At 40.3% G+C, this 27,936-nt stretch overlaps 1 protein-coding gene across 1 annotated transcript; it reads left to right on the top strand.

Annotated features, from left to right (window-relative positions):
* On the top strand, nt 1-27,936 carry LOC147727185 (uncharacterized). The gene is made up of 3 exons (XM_086963584.1): nt 1-105; nt 4,586-9,393; nt 27,666-27,936. The coding sequence occupies exons 2-3, from the start codon at nt 4,625-4,627 to the stop codon at nt 27,934-27,936; spliced, it is 5,040 nt and encodes a 1,679-aa protein (XP_086819710.1). The 5' UTR covers nt 1-105; nt 4,586-4,624.

Below are 27,936 nucleotides of genomic sequence, written 5' to 3'. Positions count from 1 at the left end.
GCCAGTCTTGGTTTCAGTGTATTGAGAGCACACCTTTTCCTCTGCTAAAGAAAAATTGGTGTGTGTGTCTGACACTGTTTTCAATCTCCAAAAGCATTTCTAAAGGTAAGTAATGATTCATTTAATTTAGATAGAGATTTATTTTCTCTATGGAGAATATTTGGAAGCAGATAGTTATGTTTTAGAAGTGAAATTGTATGTTAGTATATAAGTCCTGCGCAGTGTTTTTTACATGTTATTTAAAAATCGATTTTGGGTGCAAATGAATGGTATTTTTATTTGGCCTTTTTTATGATTGCCATGTGCAGTTGATGCATGACTTTAAACATGGGTAATAAGTGACGCACTGGTGGCGCAAGGCTTTCATAAATAAGGCCCTGACTTTGTTTGATGATATTGATTGGTTGTACATAGGTTCTGCGCCGTGTTCCTTACATGTTATTGAAAAATCGATTTTTGGGTGCAATTGATTAGTATATGTATTTTGCCCTAATTTATGATTGCCATGTGCAACTGATGCATGACTTTAAACATGGGTAATAAGTGACGCACTGGTGGCGCAAGGCTTTCATAAATAAGGCCTGACTTTGTTTGATGATATTGAGTGGTTGTACTTAGGTTCTGTGCAGTGTTCCTTACATGTTATTCAAAAATCGATTTTTGGGTGCAATTGATTGGTATATGTATTTGGTCCTTATTTATGATTGCCATGTGCAGCTGATGCATGACTTTAAACATGGGTAATAAGTGACGCACTGGTGGCGCAAGGCTTTCATAAATAAGGCCCTGACTTTGTTTGATGATATTGATTGGTTGTACTTAGGTTCTGCGCCGTGTTCCTTACATGTTATTGAAAAATCGATTTTTGGGTGCAATTGATTAGTATATGTATTTTGCCCTAATTTATGATTGCCATGTGCAACTGATGCATGACTTTAAACATGGGTAATAAGTGACGCACTGGTGGCGCAAGGCTTTCATAAATAAGGCCTGACTTTGTTTGATGATATTGAGTGGTTGTACTTAGGTTCTGTGCAGTGTTCCTTACATGTTATTCAAAAATCGATTTTTGGGTGCAATTGATTGGTATATGTATTTGGCCCTTATTTATGATTGCCATGTGCAGCTGATGCATGACTTTAAACATGGGTAATAAGTGACGCACTGGTGGTGCAAGGCTTTCATAAATAAGGCTCTGACTTTGTTTGATGATATTGATTGGTTGTACATAGGTTCTGCACAGTGCTTCTTACATGTTAAACAAAAATCGATTTTTGGGTGCAATTGATTGGTATATGTATTTGGCCCTTATTTATGAATGCCATGTGCAGCTGATGCATGACTTTAAACATGGGTAATAAGTGACGCACTGGTGGCGCAAGGCTTTCATAAATAAGGCCCTGACTTTGTTTGATGATATTGATTGGTTGTACTTAGGTTCTGCGCAGTGTTTCTTACATGTTATTGAAAAATCGATTTTTGGGTGCAATTGATTAGTATATGTATTTTGCCCTAATTTATGATTGCCATGTGCAACTGATGCATGACTTTAAACATGGGTAATAAGTGACGCACTGGTGGCGCAAGGCTTTCATAAATAAGGCCCTGACTTTGTTTGATGATATTGATTGGTTGTACTTAGGTTCTGTGCAGTGTTCCTTACATGTTATTCAAAAATCGATTTTTGGGTGCAATTGATTGGTATATGTATTTTGCCCTAATTTATGATTGCCATGTGCAGCTGATGCATGACTTTAAACATGGGTAATAAGTGACGCACTGGTGGCGCAAGGCTTTCATAAATAAGGCCTGACTTTGTTTGATGATATTGAGTGGTTGTACTTAGGTTCTGTGCAGTGTTCCTTACATGTTATTCAAAAATCGATTTTTGGGTGCAATTGATTGGTATATGTATTTGGCCCTTATTTATGAATGCCATGTGCAGCTGATGCATGACTTTAAACATGGGTAATAAGTGACGCACTGGTGGCGCAAGGCTTTCATAAATAAGACCCTGACTTTGTTTGATGATATTGAGTGGTTGTACTTAGGTTCTGTGCAGAGTTCCTTACATGTTATTCAAAATTCGATTTTTGGGTGCAATTGATTGGTATATGTATTTGGCCCTTATTTATGAATGCCATGTGCAGCTGATGCATGACTTTAAACATGGGTAATAAGTGACGCACTGGTGGCGCAAGGCTTTCATAAATAAGGCCCTGACTTTGTTTGATGATATTGATTGGTTGTACATAGGTTCTGCGCCGTGTTCCTTACATGTTATTGAAAAATCGATTTTTGGGTGCAATTGATTAGTATATGTATTTTGCCCTAATTTATGATTGCCATGTGCAACTGATGCATGACTTTAAACATGGGTAATAAGTGATGCACTGGTGGCGCAAGGCTTTCATAAATAAGGCCTGACTTTGTTTGATGATATTGAGTGGTTGTACTTAGGTTCTGTGCAGTGTTCCTTACATGTTATTCAAAAATCGATTTTTGGGTGCAATTGATTGGTATATGTATTTGGCCCTTATTTATGATTGCCATGTGCAGCTGATGCATGACTTTAAACATGGGTAATAAGTGACGCACTGGTGGCGCAAGGCTTTCATAAATAAGGCCCTGACTTTGTTTGATGATATTGATTGGTTGTACTTAGGTTCTGCGCCGTGTTCCTTACATGTTATTGAAAAATCGATTTTTGGGTGCAATTGATTAGTATATGTATTTTGCCCTAATTTATGATTGCCATGTGCAACTGATGCATGACTTTAAACATGGGTAATAAGTGACGCACTGGTGGCGCAAGGCTTTCATAAATAAGGCCTGACTTTGTTTGATGATATTGAGTAGTTGTACTTAGGTTCTGTGCAGTGTTCCTTACATGTTATTCAAAAATCGATTTTTGGGTGCAATTGATTGGTATATGTATTTGGCCCTTATTTATGATTGCCATGTGCAGCTGATGCATGACTTTAAACATGGGTAATAAGTGACGCACTGGTGGTGCAAGGCTTTCATAAATAAGGCTCTGACTTTGTTTGATGATATTGATTGGTTGTACATAGGTTCTGCACAGTGCTTCTTACATGTTAAACAAAAATCGATTTTTGGGTGCAATTGATTGGTATATGTATTTGGTCCTTATTTATGATTGCCATGTGCAGCTGATGCATGACTTTAAACATGGGTAATAAGTGACGCACTGGTGGCGCAAGGCTTTCATAAATAAGGCTCTGACTTTGTTTGATGATATTGATTGGTTGTACATAGGTTCTGCACAGTGCTTCTTACATGTTATTGAAAAATCGATTTTTGGGTGCAATTGATTGGTATATGTATTTGGCCCTTATTTATGAATGCCATGTGCAGCTGATGCATGACTTTAAACATGGGTAATAAGTGACGCACTGGTGGCGCAAGGCTTTCATAAATAAGGCCCTGACTTTGTTTGATGATATTGATTGGTTGTACTTAGGTTCTGCGCCGTGTTTCTTACATGTTATTGTAAAATTGATTTTTGGGTGCAATTGATTAGTATATGTATTTTGCCCTAATTTATGATTGCCATGTGCAACTGATGCATGACTTTAAACATGGGTAATAAGTGACGCACTGGTGGCGCAAGGCTTTCATAAATAAGGCCTGACTTTGTTTGATGATATTGAGTGGTTGTACTTAGGTTCTGTGCAGTGTTCCTTACATGTTATTCAAAAATCGATTTTGGGGTGCAATTGATTGGTATATGTATTTGGCACTTATTTATGATTGCCATGTGCAGCTGATGCATGACTTTAAACATGGGTAATAAGTGACGCACTGGTGGCGCAAGGCTTTCATAAATAAGGCTCTGACTTTGTTTGATGATATTGATTGGTTGTACATAGGTTCTGCACAGTGTTTCTTACATGTTATTCAAAAATCGATTTTTGGGTGCAATTGATTGGTATATGTATTTGGCCCTTATTTATGATTGCCATGTGCAGCTGATGCATGACTTTAAACATGGGTAATAAGTGACGCACTGGTGGCGCAAGGCTTTCATAAATAAGGCCCTGACTTTGTTTGATGATATTGATTGGTTGTACATAGGTTCTGCGCAGTGTTTCTTACATGTTATTCAAAAATCGATTTTTGGGTGCAATTGATTGGTATATGTATTTGGCCCTTATTTATGATTGCCATGTGCAGCCGATGCAAGACTTTAAACATGGGTAATAAGTGACGCACTGGTGGCGCAAGGCCTTTATAAATCAGACCCTGACTTTGTTTGATGATATTGAGTGGTTGTACTTAGGTTTTGCGCAGTGTTTCTTACATGTTATTGAAAAATCGATTTTTGGGTGCAATTGATTGGTATTTGCATTTGGCCCTTATTTATGAATGGCATGTGCAGCTGATGCTTGACTTTAAACATGGGTAATAAGTGACGCACTGGTGGCGCAAGGCCTTTAAAAATAAAGCCATGAGTTGCTATTGTATAAACTTAAATATGTTGCAATTTATTGTTTATATTGTTTGCTTTTTAACATTACTTTGTTGTTTGCTAATAGTGGTCTTTCATGTGTTTTTTTAACAGAACAACAGATTCAAATCAACTTCTGAAAAGCAAGCAAAAATGCCTTCAAGGCAAAGAAATATCAAAAATACCATACGGAAAAGGAGAACATCAACAACAGAGTTTATGGAATCCTCTTCAACAACTACTTCAAAAAACACCAGAAAAGCTTCTGGTAAGCCAATTAAGTCTTTTCTTCGTAACATATGTCGTAGGAAAAAAAATGAAATTGCTAATGTGAATATACAGAAAAAGTCAACAAATCTAAAAAGGAAAGAGAAGCCCACAAAAAATGTTTCCATTGGACCAGGAGAGAAGAGAATGGTTAGCAATAGAAGAGTAAATGTTTTTAGGGACATTCGTAGGCGAATGTTTCGCAATAGGGTAGTTTTAAATTTGCTAAAAAATGAAAAGAAAATTAAACTAAAAGCTGCTTTTTACAAGAAAAAGAAAAGTGTAGAAAAGATTGTTGATCAGGCTTTTGAAGTTAAGAAAAAATTATTTATTTTAATAATCAATAGAATTAGGATACTTAATAAGGCAATGGATGTTTTCAAATCGAACAGTAGATGGAAAAGAATTATTAATCGGAGTAATTTTTGTGAAGTATTTTCTGGTGAATGGATGCATAGTTCAAGTTCTGAGCCTTTTTTTAATGAGGAGAGTTACTTTCAGGAAAATGATTTGGTGCATGCGGTTGACACCAGTGGTCGTGCCTATGAGGTGAAAGATAGTTGTGTGATGGAAAAAGAGAAACTTGTACCTAGAGATGCAGAAGAGGTGTTAGCTGATGAAGTTTTAGGGAGACGTACTAAGGGTCCAGTGTACACATGGAAATGCAGTAGTATTTGTAGTGTGCGACAGGAATCAATTGATTTGCTTCGAAATTTCTTACGTACATATAGTAAAAAAAGTCTCAAACAAAAAATGAAGATCCTGCAAGAGTTAGATCCTTGCAGAGTGAGAGAAAGCACAGGTTTGCAAGGGCATTCACTAGCATGTCTTTCTAGAAAAGTTTGTCGGAGTGTTTTTCATCATTTTAGGATGTTAGCAGTGCATCATAATAACGTAAGGAAATTAGTGAGGAAGTTGTATTATGCAAAAAGTCCTGCACTTAAGCTTAAACAGTTAAATAGTGCTCTTTTGCATGGATCTGAAGTGGATGTGAAGACTATTTGTGAAGAAATTGAGTTTTGTTATTTTGGGAACAAAGAGGACAGTGTAGAAATAGATATAGTAATGGATGGTAATGCAGAAGATAATGGACAAATTTCAAGTATTGAAAAGTTTGATGAGGAAATTATCAAGTTTAAGGTGAAATCAAGTGAGAGGCCTAATGTAACTTGTGTGTGTTGTCGACGGACTCATTATAAAATTCAGACTAGGTTAGTTGATTTATATGCAAAAAGTGAATTGGAAAATAATAGTGAATGGGAGGATTTTGTAAGTTATTTGTTGGTGGAGAATTCTTTTGATTTGAGTTTGGATCAGCGTATTTGCACTTATTGTTTGAAAAAATTAAATGAAAATAGAATGCCTGCAAGAGCAGTTTATAATAATCTTCAGTTGATAGATATTCCTTCTGAATTGATGGATCTAAATACTTATGAATCTATTTTGATTCAATGTGTCCATCCTTTTCAGGCTATTGTACGCATGGAGCCTAAGACAGGGAAATTGCCTCCATCAGATTTACTGAGAGGATTAAAGGGAAGAGTTGTTTATTTGCCTCTAGATGTAAAGAAAAATATTAATACAATTGGTGTAGAAAGAGCAGAAGAAGATCCTTTAGTTATTCTAGTTAATGGGGTTCCAACAAAGAGTAAGAAAATTTGGCAAGATTTAGTGGATGTTAAAAAAGTCAAGAAGGCAACGTTGTATTTAGTTAAAAACAATGAGTACTACAAACATGTAAGTGTTGGAGTTGAGGAAACAGCTACAGAAGAAGATAGTGATTCTTCAGTTGGTCAAATTGAAAAAGTTGATGTGTCTAGAACTGAAGAAATATATGAACATTATACTGTTCATCCTTTGCATTCCAAAGAAGTAATGGGAAATGCAATTGACTTGTTTCAAATGAAGGCAGCAAAAGGAAGTCCCATTAGTGTATGGGAAGAAAGTTTGGAAGCTCGTTGTTTTCCACAATTATTTCCAACAGGTTGTGGTGGACGATATGATGATCGACCAGTTCAAATTCCTGCAGCTGAATACCGGACTCTAAGATTATATGCAGAAGATCCAAGGTTTCGTCAATGCATTCCATATTTATTTCATCTACTGTTTGAAAGTGATTTGTCTGGGCTTTCTTATGCAGTTAATCATATATTAAAAAGTGGACCTCATTTGCAAAATGTATGTGCAAGGGACTTTATGGAGAAAGTTAATCTGCAAGACAGTATTTTGGAATCTCAGCTAATCAATCTCATGGCATGTCAACGTGGAACCAATGAGTATTGGTTTCGTCGTCATGGAGAATTGAAATGTATGCTAAGAAACTTAGGAACTCCTACATGGTTCCTCACTCTTAGCTGTGCTGAGTATGCATGGGACGATTTACTTCAATTTCTACGAGAGGCAAATGAAAACATACCAAATATAGAATTGAAAACACCAGGAGAACTGTGTTCTTTAGATCCAGTGAATGTTTGCAGATATTTTAATCATAGATTTGAAGCTATGATGTCTTTTATTACCAACAAAAAAAATCCTCCCCTTGGAGAGGTTTTGGATTTCTTTTGGAGGAAGGAATATCAAGCGAGAGGTGCTCCTCATATACATATGTTGTTGTGGATTAAAGATGCACCCAAATTTGGAACAGATTCAGATGAAACAGTGATGAGTTTCATTGAAGAGTATTCAACATGTGCTGTTCCAAAATCTACTGAAGAAAACAATTTAAGGCAACAAGTTTTACGTTTTCAATCTCATCGTTGTGGAAAGTACTGTCGTCGAAAATTTAAAAACAAGGAAAAGTACTACACGAAATGTCGTTTTGCATTTCCTCGACCAGTGATTTCTAAGGGAAGAGTAAATAATTTGATGTCATCTCTACGACATACTGTGACGAGAAAATCTCCCAAAAACACATATAATTTGAAAAGAAATGAAGAATCTAAGTACATCAACGATTACAACCCAGTGATTTTGTCCATGTGGAATGCTAACATGGATATTCAGTTCGTTGCTGACAACTCTATTGCTGTGGCTCGATATGTGACATCTTACATCACCAAAAAAGAAAAGACAGAACTGAAGGAAATGTGGGAGGACATTTCACATGAAAAGAGTCTAAGCAAGAAATTATACAGTTTCAGTCTGAAGATGTTGTCGCATCGAGAAATTGGAGCATATGAATGTTCTGATCGGTTATCATCAGCAAGTCTCTATGCCAAATCAAGAACAATCATTTGGGTGAGTCTTGGTCTTGCTGCCACACGAAACCGAGTTTTGAAATCTGTACAAGAAATTGAATATTTGGCGGAAAAAGAACCAAACAGTACAGATATTTTGAAGACAAATATGTTGGATACATACTATCCAAATAGAAGTACTCACCTTGAGAACACATGTTTGTATGAAGTTCTTCAAAACTACAGTTATAAGAGGAACATCACAGAAGATATCAATAATGGAAAATATGCACTCATTGGCTATGAAGGATGTCTAGTGAAGCAGAAAAAAGGCCATTTGATTAATCATCGAAAATTGAGTTGTGAAGTTCCAGACAAAAGAGAATTTTACTACTTAGCTCTTTTGCAACTCTTTAAGCCATGGCGTACAGAAGAGGAACTACTTGGAGATTTTCTCTGTTATGAAGACTCTTTTAATGCAACTAAGGATACCATAGAATGTCCTATTTTTCTAAATTATCTGCAAATGTTGAATGAAGAAATGGAGCAAGAAACCACAATTGCTGAAGAGATAGCTAGAAACAGTTCTCAAGATAGTCAGAGTTCTACTTCATTGAGCCAGGATCCACTAGGAGGACCAATTATCCAAAATGAAGCTGCCACTGCCATGGATGAGGTGGAAAGAGCTATGGAACAAGCTCAAGAGGATGGAGTTAACTTAGAAGATTTGGTAACGCAACTAAACATTGAGCAGAAAAAGATATATGATGAAGTCACAGAGCAGATTGAACATGGATTCAGACATGAGAAAAAAGAGTGCTCATGTATATTATTTGACCCTGTCCGACTGTATGTAAGTGGAGAAGCGGGGACAGGAAAAAGTTTTCTAATTAAAGCCGTTGCAAGTTATCTGCAGAAAAGGACTGATTCACCACTGTCTTGTGTTGTAACTGCTCCAACTGGTCTGGCAGCACATAACATTAAAGGGATTACTCTACATCGTTTATTGATGCTGCCAGTTGAACATGATAATAAATTGCATTACAACAAGCTATCTGGAGATGCGTGTTCTGAAGTTTCAAGAGTCTTGAAGAAAATGAAACTTCTTATCATAGATGAAGTAAGCATGGTCTCAAATCTAATGCTTGCTTTTGTGCATTTGAGAATGCAAGAAATTCTTAAAACAGACTATGATGTGTTATTTGGAGGAAAACACATTATTGTTTTTGGAGATCTATTGCAGTTGACTCCAGTAAAAGGACAACCAGTGTTTAAAATGCTCACGCATGAAGATACCAGGAAGTCCCTTGGAAGCATTGGAAATGTTAATATATGGCTAAATTTTAAATATGCTGAACTGCTTCAAAATATGCGACAGGCCAAGGATGAAGATTATAAAAATATTCTACAAGATGTAAGAATTGGAAAAATGACTGAGAAAGGGAAAAAAGCTTTGCATAGTCGATTAATTTCAAATTTGTATCCAAATGAAAACATTCTTCCAGAGAATATTTTTAAAAAAATGACTGAGAAGAAATCTGGGATATGTTTGATGCCAACTCTGCAAGAATGTTCCATCTTCAACCAAAAAATGTTAGACTTAGAAAATGAAGAGATTGTGAAACTAGAAGCAATAGATAAAATAGAGCATATGGGTGCAACAATTGTTTTGTCAGAAAATTTGAAAATTAAATTGCATTCATTGGAGAAAAGTATTTCAAAAACAGCTGGTTTTGAAAAGACTCTGAATGTGTGTTTAAATTGTCGTATCATTTTGAGAAGGAATTTAAATGTTGAAAGCGGTCTGGTAAATGGAGCAATGGGTTATGTTGTTGATTTTGTGAATTACAGAAATAGAGATGGAATTGAATTTTTAAAAATAAAATTTGATGGCATTGAACAAGTACAACAAATAAGTCGTTGTTCTGCTAGATTTTTACTTGTAAAAGACTTATATGTTCGCCGAAAACAGTTTCCTGTTTGTTTGGCGTATGCAGTGACAATTCATAAATCTCAAGGTTTAAGTGTAGATAGTGCATTGGTGAACATTGGAAGATCTGTGTTTAAAGAGGGTATGGCATATGTGGCATTATCTCGAGTCAGAACTTTATCAGGATTGTATTTGATTGCATGTGATGAGACAAATATTTCTGCCGATCTAGATTGTGTTAAAGAATACAATAGGTTAAGAAGAGAGTATGCTCCACATTTGCCTCAATATCCTCTGTTTGAAAAACGTGTGGTAGGCCGAAAAAGAAGAAATGAGGATCATTGTAGTGAGGTAGTTGCAAAAAGACAAAAAGTAGAGAAAACTGTAATTGAAAACAGGAAGAAAAAGAATTGTGGAGAAAATGTTGTTGGATTTCAGTTTGAAAACAGTTCTGGTGTCAACTGCTATGCTAATGTAGTGGTTAATGTTGTTTTTTTTCTTAAAAGTTTACAAGAACAGATTGTTGAAAATCGGGATCAAAGATTGTGTGGTTTATTGAATTCTGTGTTTCAGAAATGTAGCAGTGTTACAGCACAAATAGAAAGTGTAACAGAAATTCGAAATATTTTAGATTTGTGTTCTGGTCAAGATAAATTTTCACAGAACATTCAGCAGGATTGTCAGGAATTTTTAATGTATATGTTTGGTGTTTTGGAAGATGAAGGTGTAGATGTAGATAATCTTTTCAGTCTTTCTTATCAATGGCAGCATGACTGCCACAATTGTAGTTTATCAAGTACTACTACAATAGACACTGAAAGATTTATATATTTGACTTTACCAGACTGTAAATCAGTGTCTTTTAAAAATCTAGTTAAAGCAGCAGATCATAATATGGTGTGTACCCAATGTAACTGTACAATGCTGTCCACATTATTTATACAAAGGTATGGGCAGTATATCATTTTAGTTTTCCAACGATGTAGACCTGATGGAACTAAATTGACAACTTCTATCAAAAATTTTGTGGCTTCTCAGTTATCAATTTCTGGAAGGACCTTTACAACTGAAGCTATTATTTATCATGATGGACCTTCGACCACCTCAGGACATTATACATGCTACTTAAAATCTGAAAATGGATGGAGTTACTGCAATGATTCTCATTTAACTTATAAACAACGTTTGCCTTATGACTCTACAAATTCTTATCTAGTGTTTTTAAAACCAAAGTTTTAGTAAAGGGAATTGGCCTTTGAAGACGGGAATAGTTAATAAAAGTTAGTTAGTTAGTTAGTTAATCTAATATTTGAAATTATTTATCTCATGTAGATACTTTAAGTGGATCTCAAAGTAAAAAATACCGATATATCAGACACAAATTGGCCGTGAGGATTGTGTATGGTATGATGTTTTTAGATCTTTTTTCATAGGAAGTCGATGAAATGGAACTCATAAGGAACAGCAGACTTTTTTTCTACCAAAAGGACCTTCACTATCTTCTATTTGGCCTCATGGAAAAGTAAGTGAATCAAAGATTAGTGTACATATATGAGATGTATGTTTGAATGGGTTTTTTTAAACACAATCTTTTAGATTGTGTTTTTTTTTTCCCGCTGTTATATGATGAAGACTTTGAACTCACTAATTTAAGTGGAATTCAATATATTCTGAGAACAGCAAAAATAAATAATGTAACATATTGTAGAAGTTATTGTGTAGTTTGCATTATGTAATTTATATTGTGTTCACATTGTTATGCACTCATTTTCTTTTTCACCCTTATTTACCTCTCTTTAATAATTTACAATCTTTTTTCATTGCTGTTTCTTTACTGTACTTCATTCACAACTTCTTAATCTAATAGGAACTATCTGCATTTCCTCAGTTCCTTCCACCACTTTTTATCTTTTTTATATTCTCTTAGTACCACTGCTTTAGTTTCCTAACCCTCTTTCTCTTTCTCCATTTTTTTTTCTTTCACACTCATTGTACTGTAGTTCAGTTAGTTCTTCCTTTTGTCTTTCTTTTACTCTCTCTCTTCTTTCTCTCTATTACTCCCCATGTGTTGCCCTTATTCACTTATATGTACCCTCTTTCACCCCTCTTTACTTATATTCACTGATATTTACTTTCCCTCAATCGCTGCTATTCTTTTCCTCTGATCCCGTCACTACCTGTCATTCTCATACTTAACTGTCCTTCTTTTTACTTTCAATATCCATTTATATTCTCCCTTAACCTCTACTTTAGTGTTCTTCCTATTTCTTCTTTCTTTTGCTCCCTTATTCATTTTTCTTTTCTCAGTTACTTCCTTTTACACTTTTTATCTGTCTTACTATCTATTACACAGTCCCTCCTTCATTTTTTTTTTCTTTTTTTTTGTTAGTGCGCTGACGGTACGCGCACGGGTGCGCGCACCGAAAGCGCACCAAAGTGAAATATAAAAAAAAAATATTTTAAATTAAAAATATTATCTCAATATACATTATAGTGTTCATTTTTACAAAAACATACTTTAGCAATTCACTAAAAAACACATAGGTATGAGTCTGTATAAAAAGTTAGGAATTAGCATTAAAAAAACCTATGAAATTCACTGAAAAAACCATAGGTTACACACCAGTTATAGTTAGAAATTAGCATTAAAAAAACCTATGAAATTCACTGAAAAAAACATAGGTTTCACACCAGTTATAGTTAGGAATTAGCATTTAAAAAACCTTACAAATTCACTGAAAAAACCATAGGTTTCACACCAGTTATAGTTAGCTGGAAATTTTACTGATATAAAACCATTGAAATTCCCACGTTATAGTTAGTCGGACTCACTATAACTTGCGCGTACAATGCACTGCTGATGACATCACATATTACATCACTCATGACATGGTCAGTGACATCACTCATGACATCACTGATGACACCATCCAGTGAATATGTGTCTTTCTGAAAAATAAATATTAGTGAGTTATGTTTAAATATTTAAATACATATATTAGTGTTTCACTTTGTGTATAAGTGGCTACATGTGTTGATAAGTAGCTACATGCGTATGTATATGGGTTATTTGATATTTTTATTAGTTTTAGTATGAGTGTCTATATGGTTTGGTGGAGGTATTACTTAGCACATAGATGCATGAGTGACTGACTCTTTGTTTGTATGTGTTTTGAAGACAGCATATGTACAGGACTGTATGGGTGGATGAGTGTCTATATGTGTTTGTTAGTGAGTGAATGACTGTCTCACTAGTGTCTTTATCAGTAACTACATATGTTTTAATCTAGTATATATGAATATTGATGTATATAAGTGAGTATATGTGAGAGTAAAAGATTGTAAGATTTCCTGTTTAAATAAGTATGTGTTTCTATAAGTGATTGTTTAAGAGAATAAATATGTGTAATTTTCAATAGAAGTAAGGTGGAAGTGTGTGTATAACTCTATATTCAAATAAATGGTTGTTCAATAGTTTATTTGCACGTGTGAATATGTGTGTGAGTAACTTTTGGATGAATGTCGGTGTGTAACAGGATGTATAGGTGTATCTCTTCATATGATGAGTGAGTATATGTATGAGTGACTATATAGAACTGTTGGTGAATGAGTGGATGTGTATATAGATAGTGGAAGTACAGAATTGCTTGTTGTAACTGATATAGGTATGTCCATTTTTTAAAAATTTCAGTTTCTATTTTTGAATATGTGTCTCAAGGGTTACTTTACACTGAGAGGAGGTCTGTCACTATGTCACAAGGATGGTGTCATGAGTGATGTCACTGACCATGTCATGAGTGATGTAATATGTGATGTCATCAGCAGTGCATTGTACGCGCAAGTTATAGTGAGTCCGACTAACTATAACGTGGGAATTTCAATGGTTTTATATCAGTAAAATTTCCAGCTAACTATAACTGGTGTGAAACCTATGGTTTTTTCAGTGAATTTGTAAGGTTTTTTAAATGCTAATTCCTAACTATAACTGGTGTGAAACCTATGGTTTTTTCAGTGAATATATATATATATATATATATATATATAAACCTACTGGTGGTTGCCAGTAGGTAGTTATAGTTAGAACCTAGTTTCCATAGGAAAAGCATTTTTTGATTTGCTAATAACTTTGGCGTCATTCGACAAATCTTTGCAAACTTCTCCAAAATAAAAGTCTATCCAGGTCAGCTCCTATCCTGAAAGTTTGGGAGTGATTTGTCAAAGTGGGGGCTGAGAAAAAAGGAGGGTCCCAAAACTGTTTTCTCCATGTTAATTTCCATACAGCCCGAACTGCTGAGCGGAATTACACGAAATTTGGCAAAGAGTTAGCTCTTGGCTCGGAAAGCAACCTTTTTTTAAATGGTGTAAATACGTTCAGTAGTTGCTGAGAAATTAAAAAAATAAGAGTCAAAAAATCAATGTCCCATAGGAAACTTTAGCCAAGGCTACAGCCCGAACTGCTGAACGGAAGTGCACCAAATTTAGCAAAAGGGTACTGCTTGGCTCAGAAAGCAACCTTTTTAAAAATGGTATAAATCCATTCAGTAGTTGCTGAGAAATTGTAAAAAAAATTAAACACCGCTATCTAGGGGCGCTATGGATCCGCGAACCCTCCCGACAACAAGCTTCATTTTAATTGGCTGCCAACACTCCAAACTCGGAAGTGTTGGCAGCCATCTTGTGACTCTGTAGAACTGAGTCACAAGAAAACGGAAAAACAAAGGTGAAAAAAAGAAAACGAGGCAGGGTAGAAACACCCTGACCCCCTAGGCCTGCTCAGGGGGTCCCACAAAGAGGCCAAAGGGCCAAAAATAGCATAATATATATTTTTTATCGTCCAAATTCGCACTGGGTTCGCCAATCCAGCAAACTTTTTTTTTTAAATCAAGCGTGGGCTCCCGTGATTCATTTAATTGAGTCCCTCAGGTGAGCCAGGTCCGGGGGGCATTTGCAAAAAATATATGTGGGGGCCAATGGGGGCCCCCGCAGCCCCGGGGACCGCCACCCCAGGATTTCTTTTTAAATGTGTGGGGGTCCTCCAAGGCCCCCAAGCCCTGGGGACCACCACCCCCAGGGCTTTTATTAAATATTTGCGGGGGCACATAGCCCCCCGCAGCCCCAGGGACCGCCACCCCGGGCTAGTTTTTTAAATACAAAAAAAACCTGTGTGGGGGGCTCGAGCCACCCACCATGCCCAGGGGATGCCACCTCCCTGGGCACTAAAATAGTTAGCTGAGCTAACTATTATGTTTGAATTTCACAGGTTTTGTACAAGTGAAATGTCAGTCTAACTATAACCTTCCTGTAACCTGTGTTTTTTTCTGTGAATATATATATAATATAACAATAACCAGACATGCCAGCATCTAAGGGCCAATTTTGGGGAATCTTTAGGTGCAGCAATTGTGGCATTGAGTAGGGAGATAGATTCTGTTCAATTGGAAGGGATCGGTCACAATTCTGTGGGGCACTTTACAGTTTCAAAATCAGGTTGAGGCTAATCAGTATGCATAAAATGAGACAGTCAAATGATATACATAAACAGAAAAAGAAGCCCCAGAAACAGAGTGCCAGCTTTTCTAGCCTGGGAGATCTTCCTGTGGGTCAGTGCTTAATTTGAGCCGATGGTTTCTGGTTCTTATGACAGCCTGCCACTTAGTGGTGCTGTTTTTGTAATTTGGAGATGAGAACAACAAAAATTGTTTAATAGTTCAATATACATTATAGCTGACTAATACATGCTGCCCAAGTCATTCTTATAGCGTTGGGGGCCTGATATGGTCTGAATTGTCGTACTTGGAGGAATATGATTGTTATTTATTTTGTTGGTACTGTCATTGGCAGCACTGGTAGGGGCAATGGGTGATGGAAGCTGCATTGGCCTCCTGACGAGGGCCCTGGCACCTATGTTGTTACAAAGTAATCACTGCAGTGGGAAGACAACAATAATCTCCATCTCCAGGAAATATATCTTCTGTGGAGGGAGAATGGGCCTGCCAACTAATTAAGAAGTGTCTTTGACTTCAAGAGAGGTTATAAGCTTTTACCCCTTTTCCACTGATTGCTCAGAGGACATCATGGATAGTACCTCTTTCACTGTCTTCGCTGTCATTTCTAGAACTACCTCTTTTAGCCTGCAGGTGTCGTTGTGTGGCCACATGGTACTTTAAACATTTTTGCTGCAGACCAAGCGATGATCTAGAAAAGTAGCAGAATTGATCCAACAATCCAGGAAACCTGAGATTTTGAGGGTCTTCTAGATACTGCGAGATTTTGAAATGTGGTGTCAGAAACAAGATATGCAAGCTGCAGTTTGTCAGCCTACCAAAATATTGGATATTCTGAAGAGGTTTTGTTCTCGGATTAGCAATTTCAACTTTGAAGGGTCACTGGGCTCTGTATCAAAGGTTTTGGAAAGTGGACAAGAGTGTTTATTTCTACTTATTCAGCTAGAGGGGGCCCTTTACCACAGTGGATGCAAAGAATTTCAACGAGAAGTATGGCTGACTCGAGTGAGTTTCAAATGTGCATGGTCAAGGGACATCTCTAAACCTGAAACATGGTCACTCCTCACACCTTTGTTACTCATTATCAGTTGCAGGTGGGGCAGGGGCCAATAACCTTTCACTGTTTACTATACTCGTCTAATAGGCAATGATTTACCCTCTCTTTATTCATTATCTTGAGTGGTGTTTTACAATAAAATTGATGCGATTGTTGCATGATTTTGCATCATTATCACCTTTCTTTCGGTAATTTTGTGAGGAAATGTTTTTTAACTTGGGGGCAGATGTATCAAGAAACCATTTTGCACTTCTCTAATAGCGATTGTTAAGGAATCTCTATTTGAGAAGTGCAAAATGGTATGTATGTAGAATTTCGCTATTTTTTAGCGATTCCTTAAAATTCCTTAATTGCGATTAGCAAATTGCTAATCGCAATTAAGGAATAATTTTCCCATTCATTTCTATGGGCCAGGAGGCCCATAGGAATGATTGTGCAGTAATTCTCAAATTGCGAATTCGCAATTTGCTAATCGCAATTTGAGAATTATTTCAAGGGTGCAGGGGTGTCTCATGGACACCCTGCTGCACCCCTGAAACTTACATGTGTGTGCATATGGCACACATACATGCCCTATGGGCATGTATGTGTGTCACATGCCACCTTCAAAATAGTCATATTTTGTTTTTTAAAAGGATTTCGCAAATTAACACGAACCTCAAATTGGTGTTAATTTGCGATTCCTTAACCCAAATTCGCAATTAAAAAAAGTTTCATACATGCCATTTAAGGAATCGCAAAATTGCGATTCCTTAAATGCATAAGCAAAATAAGGAATCGCAATTTTTTGCGATTCCTTATTTTGCTAATGTGTGATACATCCCAAAAGATGCTAAATGTCCGTTTGCGATTCCTTAAGGCCGAAATTCGCAGAATTTCGGCCTTAAGGAATCGCAAAAGGCTTGATACATCTAGGCCCAAAATTCTAAAGTACAACATGTTCTGTTTTGTGTGTATGAAAACTCAAGAGCTCAGACCTTGTCCTCCAACGTGAGCTGCGAAGCTGTAACTTATTCTGTATTTCAGTGGGCCATTGTTATGGATTTTGTCCATTAATTCTGCTTCACATTTTTGTCTCTATCACATCCGTGACAGAACTTAAAACTGGCATGTGTTCCAATGCTGTGGTATACCTGTGAAATGGTGGCTGGGCAGCAACTCGCACCAGGTAGGGTGACCAGGCGTCCTGGATTTGCCGGTACAGTCTTGGTTTTCACCAGCTGTCCGGGCAGATTTCGGGAAATGTAGCTCATGTCAGGGTTTTTAGAGAGGCTCGACTGAAAACGGTGAGAGGTGCCTTTTTATGTTTTCCAAAGCAGGGATAGTTAGCAGCCCTCATAAGAAAGCAATGTAATTAACAGGCACGCTACTGGTTTTAAAAATTGCATTTAATTTATGTTCATACTGCCTCTTATGTCATGTTCTGCTGAAGAGCGCTGTCACGCTGTGCGCTGGGTTAAAGCAGAATTGTAGTACTTTTTCTATTTTTGTGAAATGTCTCGGTTTTTGGCTTTAAAAGTCTGGTCATCCTAACACCATGTCTTTTAATCCATAGGAAAAACGTAAACTACAATTCCCAGCAGGCTTCTCGCTGTTGACTGAAAAACGTATCCTATCACGGATGACTGTCAGCCAGCCTTGGCTTTTTAACCAACCGCACAAACATGATATTTTGTTCCGTTCCCGTGGTCGTGGAGCCTTTTTGGGCGTGTCCTTCGATGTGATGGAATGGCGACACAATATCCTGCTGAATTAATCTAATGATTTCTGACTGCCCCGTGAGATTTCAGATTAAAATACGTTACTATCTTGTCTAATGGTGAAAACTCTCGGTAAAATATTAAGGGGAAGATTTACAAGCCCCTGGCGCCACTTTTGCATCACTTTTCCCATGTTGAAAATGACGCAAAAGTGGCGCAAGAGGCTTGTAATTTTGCCCCTAAGTATGTTTGTTCTGATTGAAATTGATGTACCAGGTCCACAATGCAGTGCGGCTAAACATGTAGTTTGCAGCGCTGCATAAAAATCACAAATAACCAATACCTAAGGAGATTTGGGTTTTAAAAATGGTCTATCCCAAGTTTCCTCTTTTAGGGAAGCAAGCACTTACAGTGTAGCCTTGGCTAGTATTTGTGTACCCTCTCTAATGTGTAAGAAGCAGGCACTTACAGTGTAGCCTCTGCTAGTATTCGTGTACCCTCTCTAATGTGTTTTGTTTGTTCCCATGGTACCCGTTTGTGGGGGGCGGGGCCGTTTTCGCTCCTTGCTATGCACCTTGCATTTATTCAAGTTAAGTATGTGTTTTAGTGTGCTTCGCAGCTTCTTGTTTGCATTGCATGTATATAGCTCCTCGTTGTGTGCTGGAAGCACCCTGGATTGTTTGCTGTAAGCATTTGTTTTCTGTTTGTGAGCAGTAATTATCACACAGGGACACCCACTGAGGAGGGCCCAGTTGCTCTTTTTTCATTCTAATGGCTTTTACAGTTTTGTTGTTTAAAAGAAAAAAGTGCTTCCTCGGTTTAACACTTGCATGGTACTCCGTTTAAGTGCCAGATGAAAGCTGTGTAAATAAAAGAGACAAATAGCCCCTCAGTGGAAGTTAAAATGTTAGCATATGAATGCTCCAGTGAGCCGTACCAGGTGTGACTGCTGGGGCCCAGGCAGCCAGTATGGCCTGCAGTGAGATGGGGTAGTTAGATCCATGGTTTTCAGAGCTTTTCCCTTTATATGAAAGGTGTTATATAGCGCAAACCCGTAAGGGCATCAGAGCGGTGTACAACCGAAAGAAGATAAGATTGGTCAGTAAAATCAAACAAAAGTCTTTGTTTTCATTTCAGATTTTTTAGCTCCTAAAAGATTGCTTGCCCGCATAACCTATTTAAAGTTTAAAATTAATCCCCTTACATGGGCGTCCTCAAGAGCCCCGCACCAAAAAAATGTCTGTGCCCTCTTACCATAGTTTTTTATCTTTTCACTAAGCATAATTGTGAGACAATCTTTAAATGCATTTTTATAAATATATGGTATGTCTATAGCGCAAAACTAGCCAGACCCTTCCGAAATGTCACTAAAGGGAATCGACTCTCATTATAGAAGCGGGGGTCATAAACACAGTTCCAAAGAGGTTTGGACCTGTTTCCAAATTATTTTGTTTTAATATCCGATCCGCCTTGAAGACATTCTTCACTGATTGTTTGAGTATACAACACTAGCCCGACATGCGGTTCATGCAAATAAAAACCTGCGTTATAATGCTCTGCGAGAGAAATTGTGCAGAATATGATGAAAGTTTAATCCGAAATCTGTTGGTAAAGCAAACTATGAAGGCAGAGACTATACAAAGTAAAGCAACATTGGAATAAAAGCAGTGGCGGCTCCTCCGCTGTGTGTGTGGCGAGGGGGAGTGAGTATTGAGTTCACTATAGTGGTGAATTGTGTCTCTGATTCATAGTTTGCTTACTATCAGAGCACCTGCTTGTTTCTTTGAAGTGCCAGTACACTTCAGTTAAAAGTATTATATATTTCTCTTGAGAAGGGCTGGTACTGTCCCTCTCAAAACAAAAAAAAGTGCTGGTACTCAGGACCGGACAGTACCGGCCCATTTAAAGCTACTATGATAGTCTTGTTGTGAGCTTCAACGACAGTTGGTGATTAAGGATCTTGTCTAATAAACACAGTTCTCCTGTACGTTGGAGTCTTCATTACTTTATCCAGTCTACTGTGAGAAAAGGGGTCGATTTTGAGGTCCGGTGGAATTTAACAGTGGCGGTTACTATGGCGAAGGAGCCTTATCCCACTGCTTTTGAGCAGTGCAAAGTAAAGGATATTTAAAATGATAATAACTTTGAGTTAATATCATTTTATGTTTCCTTTGTTGGCGGGCGGGTGTGCGGGGCTGCTCTGCTCTCGGAGCAGGGCAGGGGAGGAGTGGTTTGCCCACTCCTAAGTGCGTAACAGCGTCGGATTGGCACTCGGGAAATGACTGAAGTGCCGGTAGCAGAGTTCTAGCTGTGGGCTGCTTTTTTGGACAGCCTGGGGGCTGTTTGTGCTGTTAGGATGCTGCCAGTGGCTCAGTGGGTGCCTGACTGGCCTTTCTAGAGGCAGATGGGCGGAGGTATCACTCCCTTTCTCTCGCCAGCCCGGCCCATTAATGTATGCTTATTGAGCGGTGGTTTGAGCAGAAGTGGTCTCACTTGCATTCATGTGTGGCTCAGCAGTGTGAACTAATCTGTGCTTTAAAAAAAAATCTAAGTGAAGTTAATAAAACATGCCCCCCACCCCCTTTCTTTTCATAAAACTTTCCTGAAGCGGTGTTTTGCGGAAAGGCAATAAGCAAATGTGGGCCACTTTTTTTTTAGGGTGCCTGGGTCGATTTTTGATCCCAAACTAACCCTGGTGCGCAATGACTGTTTGATCGGCCCTCTTGGGCCGCCGAAAACAGTCATGCACACTTTCTCTCTTTTCCATGCAGGCTGCATTACAGCCTGGATGGAGAACATGCCGAGGCTCCCATTCCCTGATTGAGCGTCGTAACCAGGACGCTCAAAACCAATCAAAACGCTGCATTGCAGTGTTGTGATTGGACATGTAATGTAATGTAATGTAATGTAATGTATAGGCATTTATATAGCGCACTACTTACCCGGAGGGTCCCAAGGCGCTTCGACCGCTGCGAAACCCTTCCTGGCTTCCCTGAGAGATGGTCCCTTAATGGGTATCTTCAGGGTGAGACCAGGCATCCCCGGCGGTCTGGTGGGGCCGTTAGTGAAGATGAGGCAAGCTAATGCCCAGAGTTGCCGAGTGTGATCGCTGATCAGAGTGGGCACCGAGGCAAGAGAATTATCGAGTCCGCTGACCCTGGTCCAGAAACCTGCCGCGCCGGGAATCAAACCCTGGTCCCGGGCCGTCCTCTGCTCTCGGGTCTGCCGCCTCTAACCGGTGAGCCACACTACTTCACGTGGGAGCCTGGCTGTTCTTTCTGGCTTCCTGTTCCTCGCATCCCACGAGGAGAGCAGGAGCAGAGACGTGGGACCCGGCGGCAAGGTAAGTGTATATATATTATTTGTTTTGCATTGCGCAACCCCACACACACCCAGGCCCTCCCTCGCTCACCACCGTCGAGTCATGCCAGCTGCCACTGGCTTCTGCCTGACACTAACTTGGTCCTGGGCCCAAGCGACACCCAGTCAGCAGACCTGACAACCTAATTAGAGTGCAAACAAACTCTGGGTCTGATTATGATGGTGTCGGACAAGCGTCGGACTGCCATCCTGTCAGGAACAGGACCGGCCGACAGGGAGTCGGCAGTCCCGCCAGACAAATTATGATATGAACGCCGTGGAGGCAGTCACCTCTTAGCATTGAGGCTTGTGCTGCGGCCCAAAAAAGGGCTGCAGCACAAATCTCACTGCTAAGAGACAAGGTGCAGGGATTTTTGTAAACATCCCTGCACCTTGTGACAGGCACCGGGTGGTGCCTGCCACATGGACTATAGATGTTTAGGGGGCACCAGATCCCATAGCGGAAAATCACTTTCCTCCTGCCTTTTCATGGCAGGCAGAAATGGCAGATGAAAAGGGACATTGTAATCACTATGGCAGTGCCTGAGCAGGCACTGCCCCTATTGTAAGAATTGCAGTCCCTTTGACTTTCCGATGGGCTCCTTGTACCCGTCGGATGTGAGGAGGGCGGTCCTTCTTTCTCCAGGTGCCGCAGCCCACTGTATCCTAACTTGGTGGGCAGACCTGCAGGGGCCAGCAGCATTGGGGCCGCCACAGACGGACTGACTGTGGCAGTCCCACCGCCATCGTAATCAGGCCCGCTGTATGGTCCCATTCCTACATTTCCCTATGGGAGCATGCATTACGGCCATAAACAGGTCGTAATGCATGCTCCTATAGGGAAATGGGAGGTGTGGTTCATCCCTGCCACGGGGTGCAGGGATCAACAGGGGGGTACCATAGGTGCCCCCTTGGCATCCACCTGGAGACAGCACACCCAAGGGCGCCCTGTTGGGGACACTCAAACACGCTTTCCCACATGGTTTCCAACTCAGACAGGCCGGCATGGAAACTATGCTGGGAACCGTGAAATGTATTATCAAGGGTGGAAAGGCCTGCCCTTGAGATTACAGGCTGGCTACAGACTGGCAGATAGGTGCCTGGAGCAAGTTGGAAGCCTGCCGAAATGAACGGCTGGTTTACTTTCCGACCACCAGCATCATAATGCGGCGGTCGGAAATTAAACCAAGGAGCCCATTACGATGTAGCTCGGAAGGCTCCGACCATCGGTCGGAGCCTTCCGAGCTGCATCGCAATCAGCCCCTAAGAATGCCAATGTCTACATACCCAGGAATTGGTTTGTACTTACACATTTTGTGTTCAAAGAATTGACATGCAAAACACTTTACAAACATTTTACATGGAAGTTATATTAGGCCCCAGAGATTTAGGGACTTACCTGTTCAAACGATTACTGGGAAGTCCAAGAAAATATGGTGTGATCTCATGTATTCACTAGTAGAATTTCTATAACATTTATTTATTCAAATTGCTGTGCCCATCTTTATCCTTAAGCATAACACTATCTGGAAGTAAGATCACAGAAGGTTAAGCAGCAAGGGCCTCATTTATGAAAAGTGACGCATCGCTGCGTGAAAACAGCGATGCGTCACTTTTCACTGTACACTCCTTGCGACACCAATGATGCGTCATATTTAATGTATGACGCATCATGTCGCAAGGACTTACAGATACGTCAGTATTTCTGACATATCTGTAAGCACAAAAGTGACGCATTGCTGGAGTGTGTCACAAAAGTGATGCAACTACAGCAATGCGTCCTTTCACATGGGGAAAGCCCCATGTGAAAGGGCTTGCGTCAGTCTTACGCCTGCTGTGAGGCAGACGCAAGATTTTGACGCAACAGCATCCTAAAAGTGACGCAGTGAAATCTCATAGATTTCACTGCGTCACTATTACAAGGCTTTTTGCGGGTGAACGCCCCCTCTGCATACATTATACCTGACGCAGGTATAATGTGGCGCAGGGGTTTAAAAAGTGACGCATCTACCTAGATGCGTCACTTTTTAAATATGCCGCAACAAGGCGCATATTTTACGCCGCTCGTGCGTCACAAAAAGTGACGCACCGGCGGCGCAAAACTGACGCAAGGCCTCATAAATAAGGGCCCAAGTGCTTAATTTGAACCAGTGGTTTCCAGTGCTCTGCACCGCTACTTAATTGTCAACACTGGGATTTATGACAGCTAGTCACATGGTGGTTCTGTTTGTCCAATTTTGTGATAAATACAGTTTTAAATAATTCTATATACATTAAAAATTAGGAATACCTGCCGCCCAAAGCTTTGGCGGCATGCATTAGTCATTTTTTATCTATAAAAATTCTGAATTGTCATTAATATCGCAATGGGTGGTGCAAGCAGCTGTGATCTCGTGAGAAGGGACCTGGCACTTATTACTTTACAAATTAAGTACTGGATTACAGGAATGATGTAGAGGGAGAGTCTTGAGAAAAGAGTAAAGGCTTCAGACAAACTTTGAAGATGTGCATGATGGGAAAAGGCTGAATATCAGAAGGTTAACTTTTTATGTTTTTGGAGAAATGTAGCTAGTGTACAGGTAAGGGACCGTACAGAGGCTTGTTTTTGTTGAAAGAAAGCAAGAAATCCTCACCCAGGCCCATATTACAGTTCACCCTCTTCAGAGAAAGGCAAAGAATTGGTCCCAGACAATCAGATTTTGCATTTGAGAAAAAAAAGTCTCAGGCTGTATTTATTAACACTATAACTTAGCTAAAATCTTTTGATTTCATTACACAATGTACATTCTTTTACATAAAATGAAAACGAGTTGGAGAAAAAGATCTATACATTGGAATCGCCTGACCACATTGATGAAGTCATATTTGGCCACCAAGCTAGCTCGAAGAGCACTGGCAAATTGAACTAGGAGCCTGCATGCTGGCCACAGGGGTCCCTAAACATAACCTTTATAAGGCAAAGTCCCCTGCTCACTCACATGAAGAGGAACCAAAGACCAGCAAATCAGCTGAGTCCCTTAAATGTCCATGTCAGAGCAACCCAGAGAGGCATCCCTCTTGGGACTCTACGGGAGATGGGCCTGGGCAAATTGTCCCCCGGAGCAAGTTGGAACTCGCCAGTCTCAAGGACAGTGTAGGAGAGTAGGATCTGCTTACTATGGCTACCCCCACTTTTTGCTGGAGTTTCACTGTTTTTCGACTTTAGTCTGGCTGGGGCCCTGCTAACAAGGACCCCAGCCTAGCTGCTTTCTCTCTAAATTGATTGCATGTACATTCCAGTTTGGTTACTGGGGTACCCTTGTGAGTCCCTAGTATATGGTACCTTAGGTACTAAGGGCATAGGTACCCCAGAGGCATACCAAGGGCTGAAGCATGTATTATGCCACCTCTGGGAAGCCTTCCAAAATGGCACCACAGGTCTGCTACTGCAGCCTGGGTAAGGTGGTGCAGGCACCCCATACTAAGATATAGGGTACCTATATCTACCTTAAATGACAGACACATATAAACCTATGAGTCACTCCTATGACAGGCCTTAACAATCCTGAAGGCAGAGTGCTTGGTTTTGTGTGAGAGGGTGCCCATGCATGAGCAGGACCCCTCGGCAGCTTTCGGAATCAATTCTCTGTAGCTGTTCTGTGATACAGCCATACCATATACCCTTAAGTGCATTATAACCTCGCGGTAAATGCTAAGTTTGGGATGGCTGCATCAAAACATGTTGTGTTTTGTGTCAAAGACTTTGGAATCCTACCCCCCACCCCCTGCCAGTCCTGCCCAGCGGGGGTAGAATTCCACCCTTCTAGAGGGTGAAGACATGTATACACTTACTTAAATGTAATAGTTTTAAAGAGCCCTGGCATCACAAAATGCATGCCACAGACATGGGTCTGACCTCCTGCTGCTGGACAAAACTCCAGCAGCGGAGGCCTGGACAATAGGTTTCCTTTCACAGGGAGGTGTAACCACCTCACAGACAGGGTTTAGTGTATTGGGGCTGGGTGGGTGCATTCATAGAATGCTTTTTTAGACAGTGCTGGGGGCACACTTGGTGTCCCTGTGCATGCCCAAGTTTACCAGTTTCAGGGGCACTCAGCACCTGCTCTGGCACAAAACTGGACTAGGGAAAGGGGTGTAACCACCCCCACCCTGGGTCCTCCCATAGGTGGGACCCTAGAGTAAGTCCAACCACTAAACGTAGTATAAGTATAGGAACCCACTCCTTAGGACTTTAGATTACCCTGGACAAAACTCTGCAACATATATCCTGGAACTTCAACATTTTATTGCGACTAGAAGACGGAAGAATCTCCCTTGGGGTCAAGGAGTGACTCACCTGTTCAAACAGGCACCAACAAAGCATCTTGCCGGTCTGCATTTCCAAGGCTCCTGCCGGAACCCGAAGGTTTTGTGACACAGGACATGGACTTCCAGATATCTCTGAGGCTGACACGAGATCCCAGCAAAACTGAGACCTGTAGCCATCATGAGAGACGTGGGACCGAAACTCCTGGACACCGTGCACATTTGCTAGTGCACCTACTTCCCGTGCTTTCCCAAGCTTTCCAGAAGCTGTGCATTGGGCTACTCGTAGTCCAAGTCCTGAGCACCATCTACACCGAAGATTGTGGGCCTACACTCCACGAGTGTTCCGTGGGCCAGCTTCTAGCATTTCTGCTCTAGGCCCCTTTGCGATCCCTGTTCCATCGACTGGTGGGTCCCCATGAAGGTAACTCTTCTGTTTCTTGGGCTTTCCTGGTTGCTCCAAACGTGCCCTGACTCCCCTCCAAAGGGTGAGTCCCTCAGACCTTGCTGGACTGCACCGAAGCCAATCTTTGCTTTCTGCATTGGTTGCTGTTGCCAGGGCTTGTTGGGTCCAATACGGATACCGATGGTGCAGCACTCAACATCTTTCGTGGGACAGCTCGAATCCAGCTCCTAGTTATCGTCAATGCCTCGTGGCTGCAGAGTCAAGCTTCACCTTCTTCACCTGAAATCACCCGACATTGGTTGGTATTGTCTCCTTGTCTTCCTGGTCACTGGCTAGTGACCCAGACTCTGCTCCCTCTACTTTCAGGTTCTTCAGATCTTCGATCCACCCTTGGATCCATCCGGACACTTTCCACTTGGTCGCCTGCAGCACTTCTTCCCAGCTCGCCATAGGAAACGACGACAAAACCCGACACCAAAAGACACCTATGCGCCCGGCTTCTCTGGGTGAGGTAACATGAGTACTCTGGTGCACCCATGGGTCTTGACTCTCGAACTGCCTAGTTCTCAAGGGGTTTCCTCCAATTCCACTCCTAAGTATCCTTAATCTGTAATTTTCCAACCACGACTTTCCCCATGGAAGTTAATGGTGCTTTGCAGCTGTGTTTAGACACTGCATGTGTCCCCCATGGGTCCCCTGTGTCACTACTTTGGGTGGTTCCTGGTGGCTCCAGCGGTTCTAAAGGCTCTAGGCCTTGTACCTATGTCAGTTGTGGTTCTTATACCAATTTCTTAGTATATGGTTTGTGACGCCCCTAGGGCTAATCATATATTGTGCTAATTTACTGTATGTTGAATAAGTTTACTTGTGTACTTTTGCCACTAGCCTCATGAAGAGACTAGGGGGATGTGTTTAGAATAAATACATATATTTTATATGTACTTGGTGTGGTTCTCCTTTCACTTGGTCATTACATGAGATTATAGACTGGTAAAACAAGTTGCTTTACATTCCTTCAAGACTTAGCCTGAAGGCTGCTCTCCACCGCTACCACTAGGATAGCTTTCCATAAGGTTGTCTTTAACCTAACATCAATAAGGGGTCGTTTGTACTGGTGGAAGCTGCCCACTAGAATAGTGGACAGCATATGCCAGGTCAACTTCTCACATTAGTGTGCAGCGTGTGGGATTCCAGCTTGCCAATGTTTTACCAGATAATCTCAAGTGTGTGATTATTTGAAAACAACTAAAGGTACCAGAGGTACATATAATACAAGCTTAATACAGTAAGTTCTACTAAGCTTAGAGTTGTGTGTCAAGGGCTTAAGCACACTCTTTCTACAACTCAAGAGAGTCCAGTAGGTACCCAACTAGAGTAGGTAGTGCATACCCAACCCTCACTAGTTAAGTCTTCAGGCCAGGAATCGGTGGATCCCTGCCAGATGTCAGTAGATTACAGACATCAAAGTATGACACATTCCCTTTTCAAGAGTTAAGGGCTCAGTGTACTATGAGGTAATTGAAGACTCCCAAAAATGCAACCCCCAACATCTCAGAGAAGTGTTGATGCTTGATGACCAGAGAAAGGCTTCAGAGCCGGAAAGGGTAGGCAATGTGGGGGAAGGGGAAGAGGCCAGTGGTACCAATCCACAGGAATCAGACTCTGAAGTTGACCAGCGAGGTGATAATGAGCTAGACCTGGAGAACCCAGCTCCAAATGAGGAAGAAGAAGGCCAAGATGGCCCTGTCTTTGTTCCCTAA

Source organism: Lissotriton vulgaris, chromosome 3_1, assembly GCF_964263255.1.
Source record: "Lissotriton vulgaris chromosome 3_1, aLisVul1.2, whole genome shotgun sequence".
NCBI classification, from domain to species: Eukaryota; Metazoa; Chordata; class Amphibia; order Caudata; family Salamandridae; genus Lissotriton; species Lissotriton vulgaris.
The sequence above is the reverse complement of the archived record's forward strand: the minus strand, read 5'-3'. Positions and strand labels throughout refer to the sequence as shown.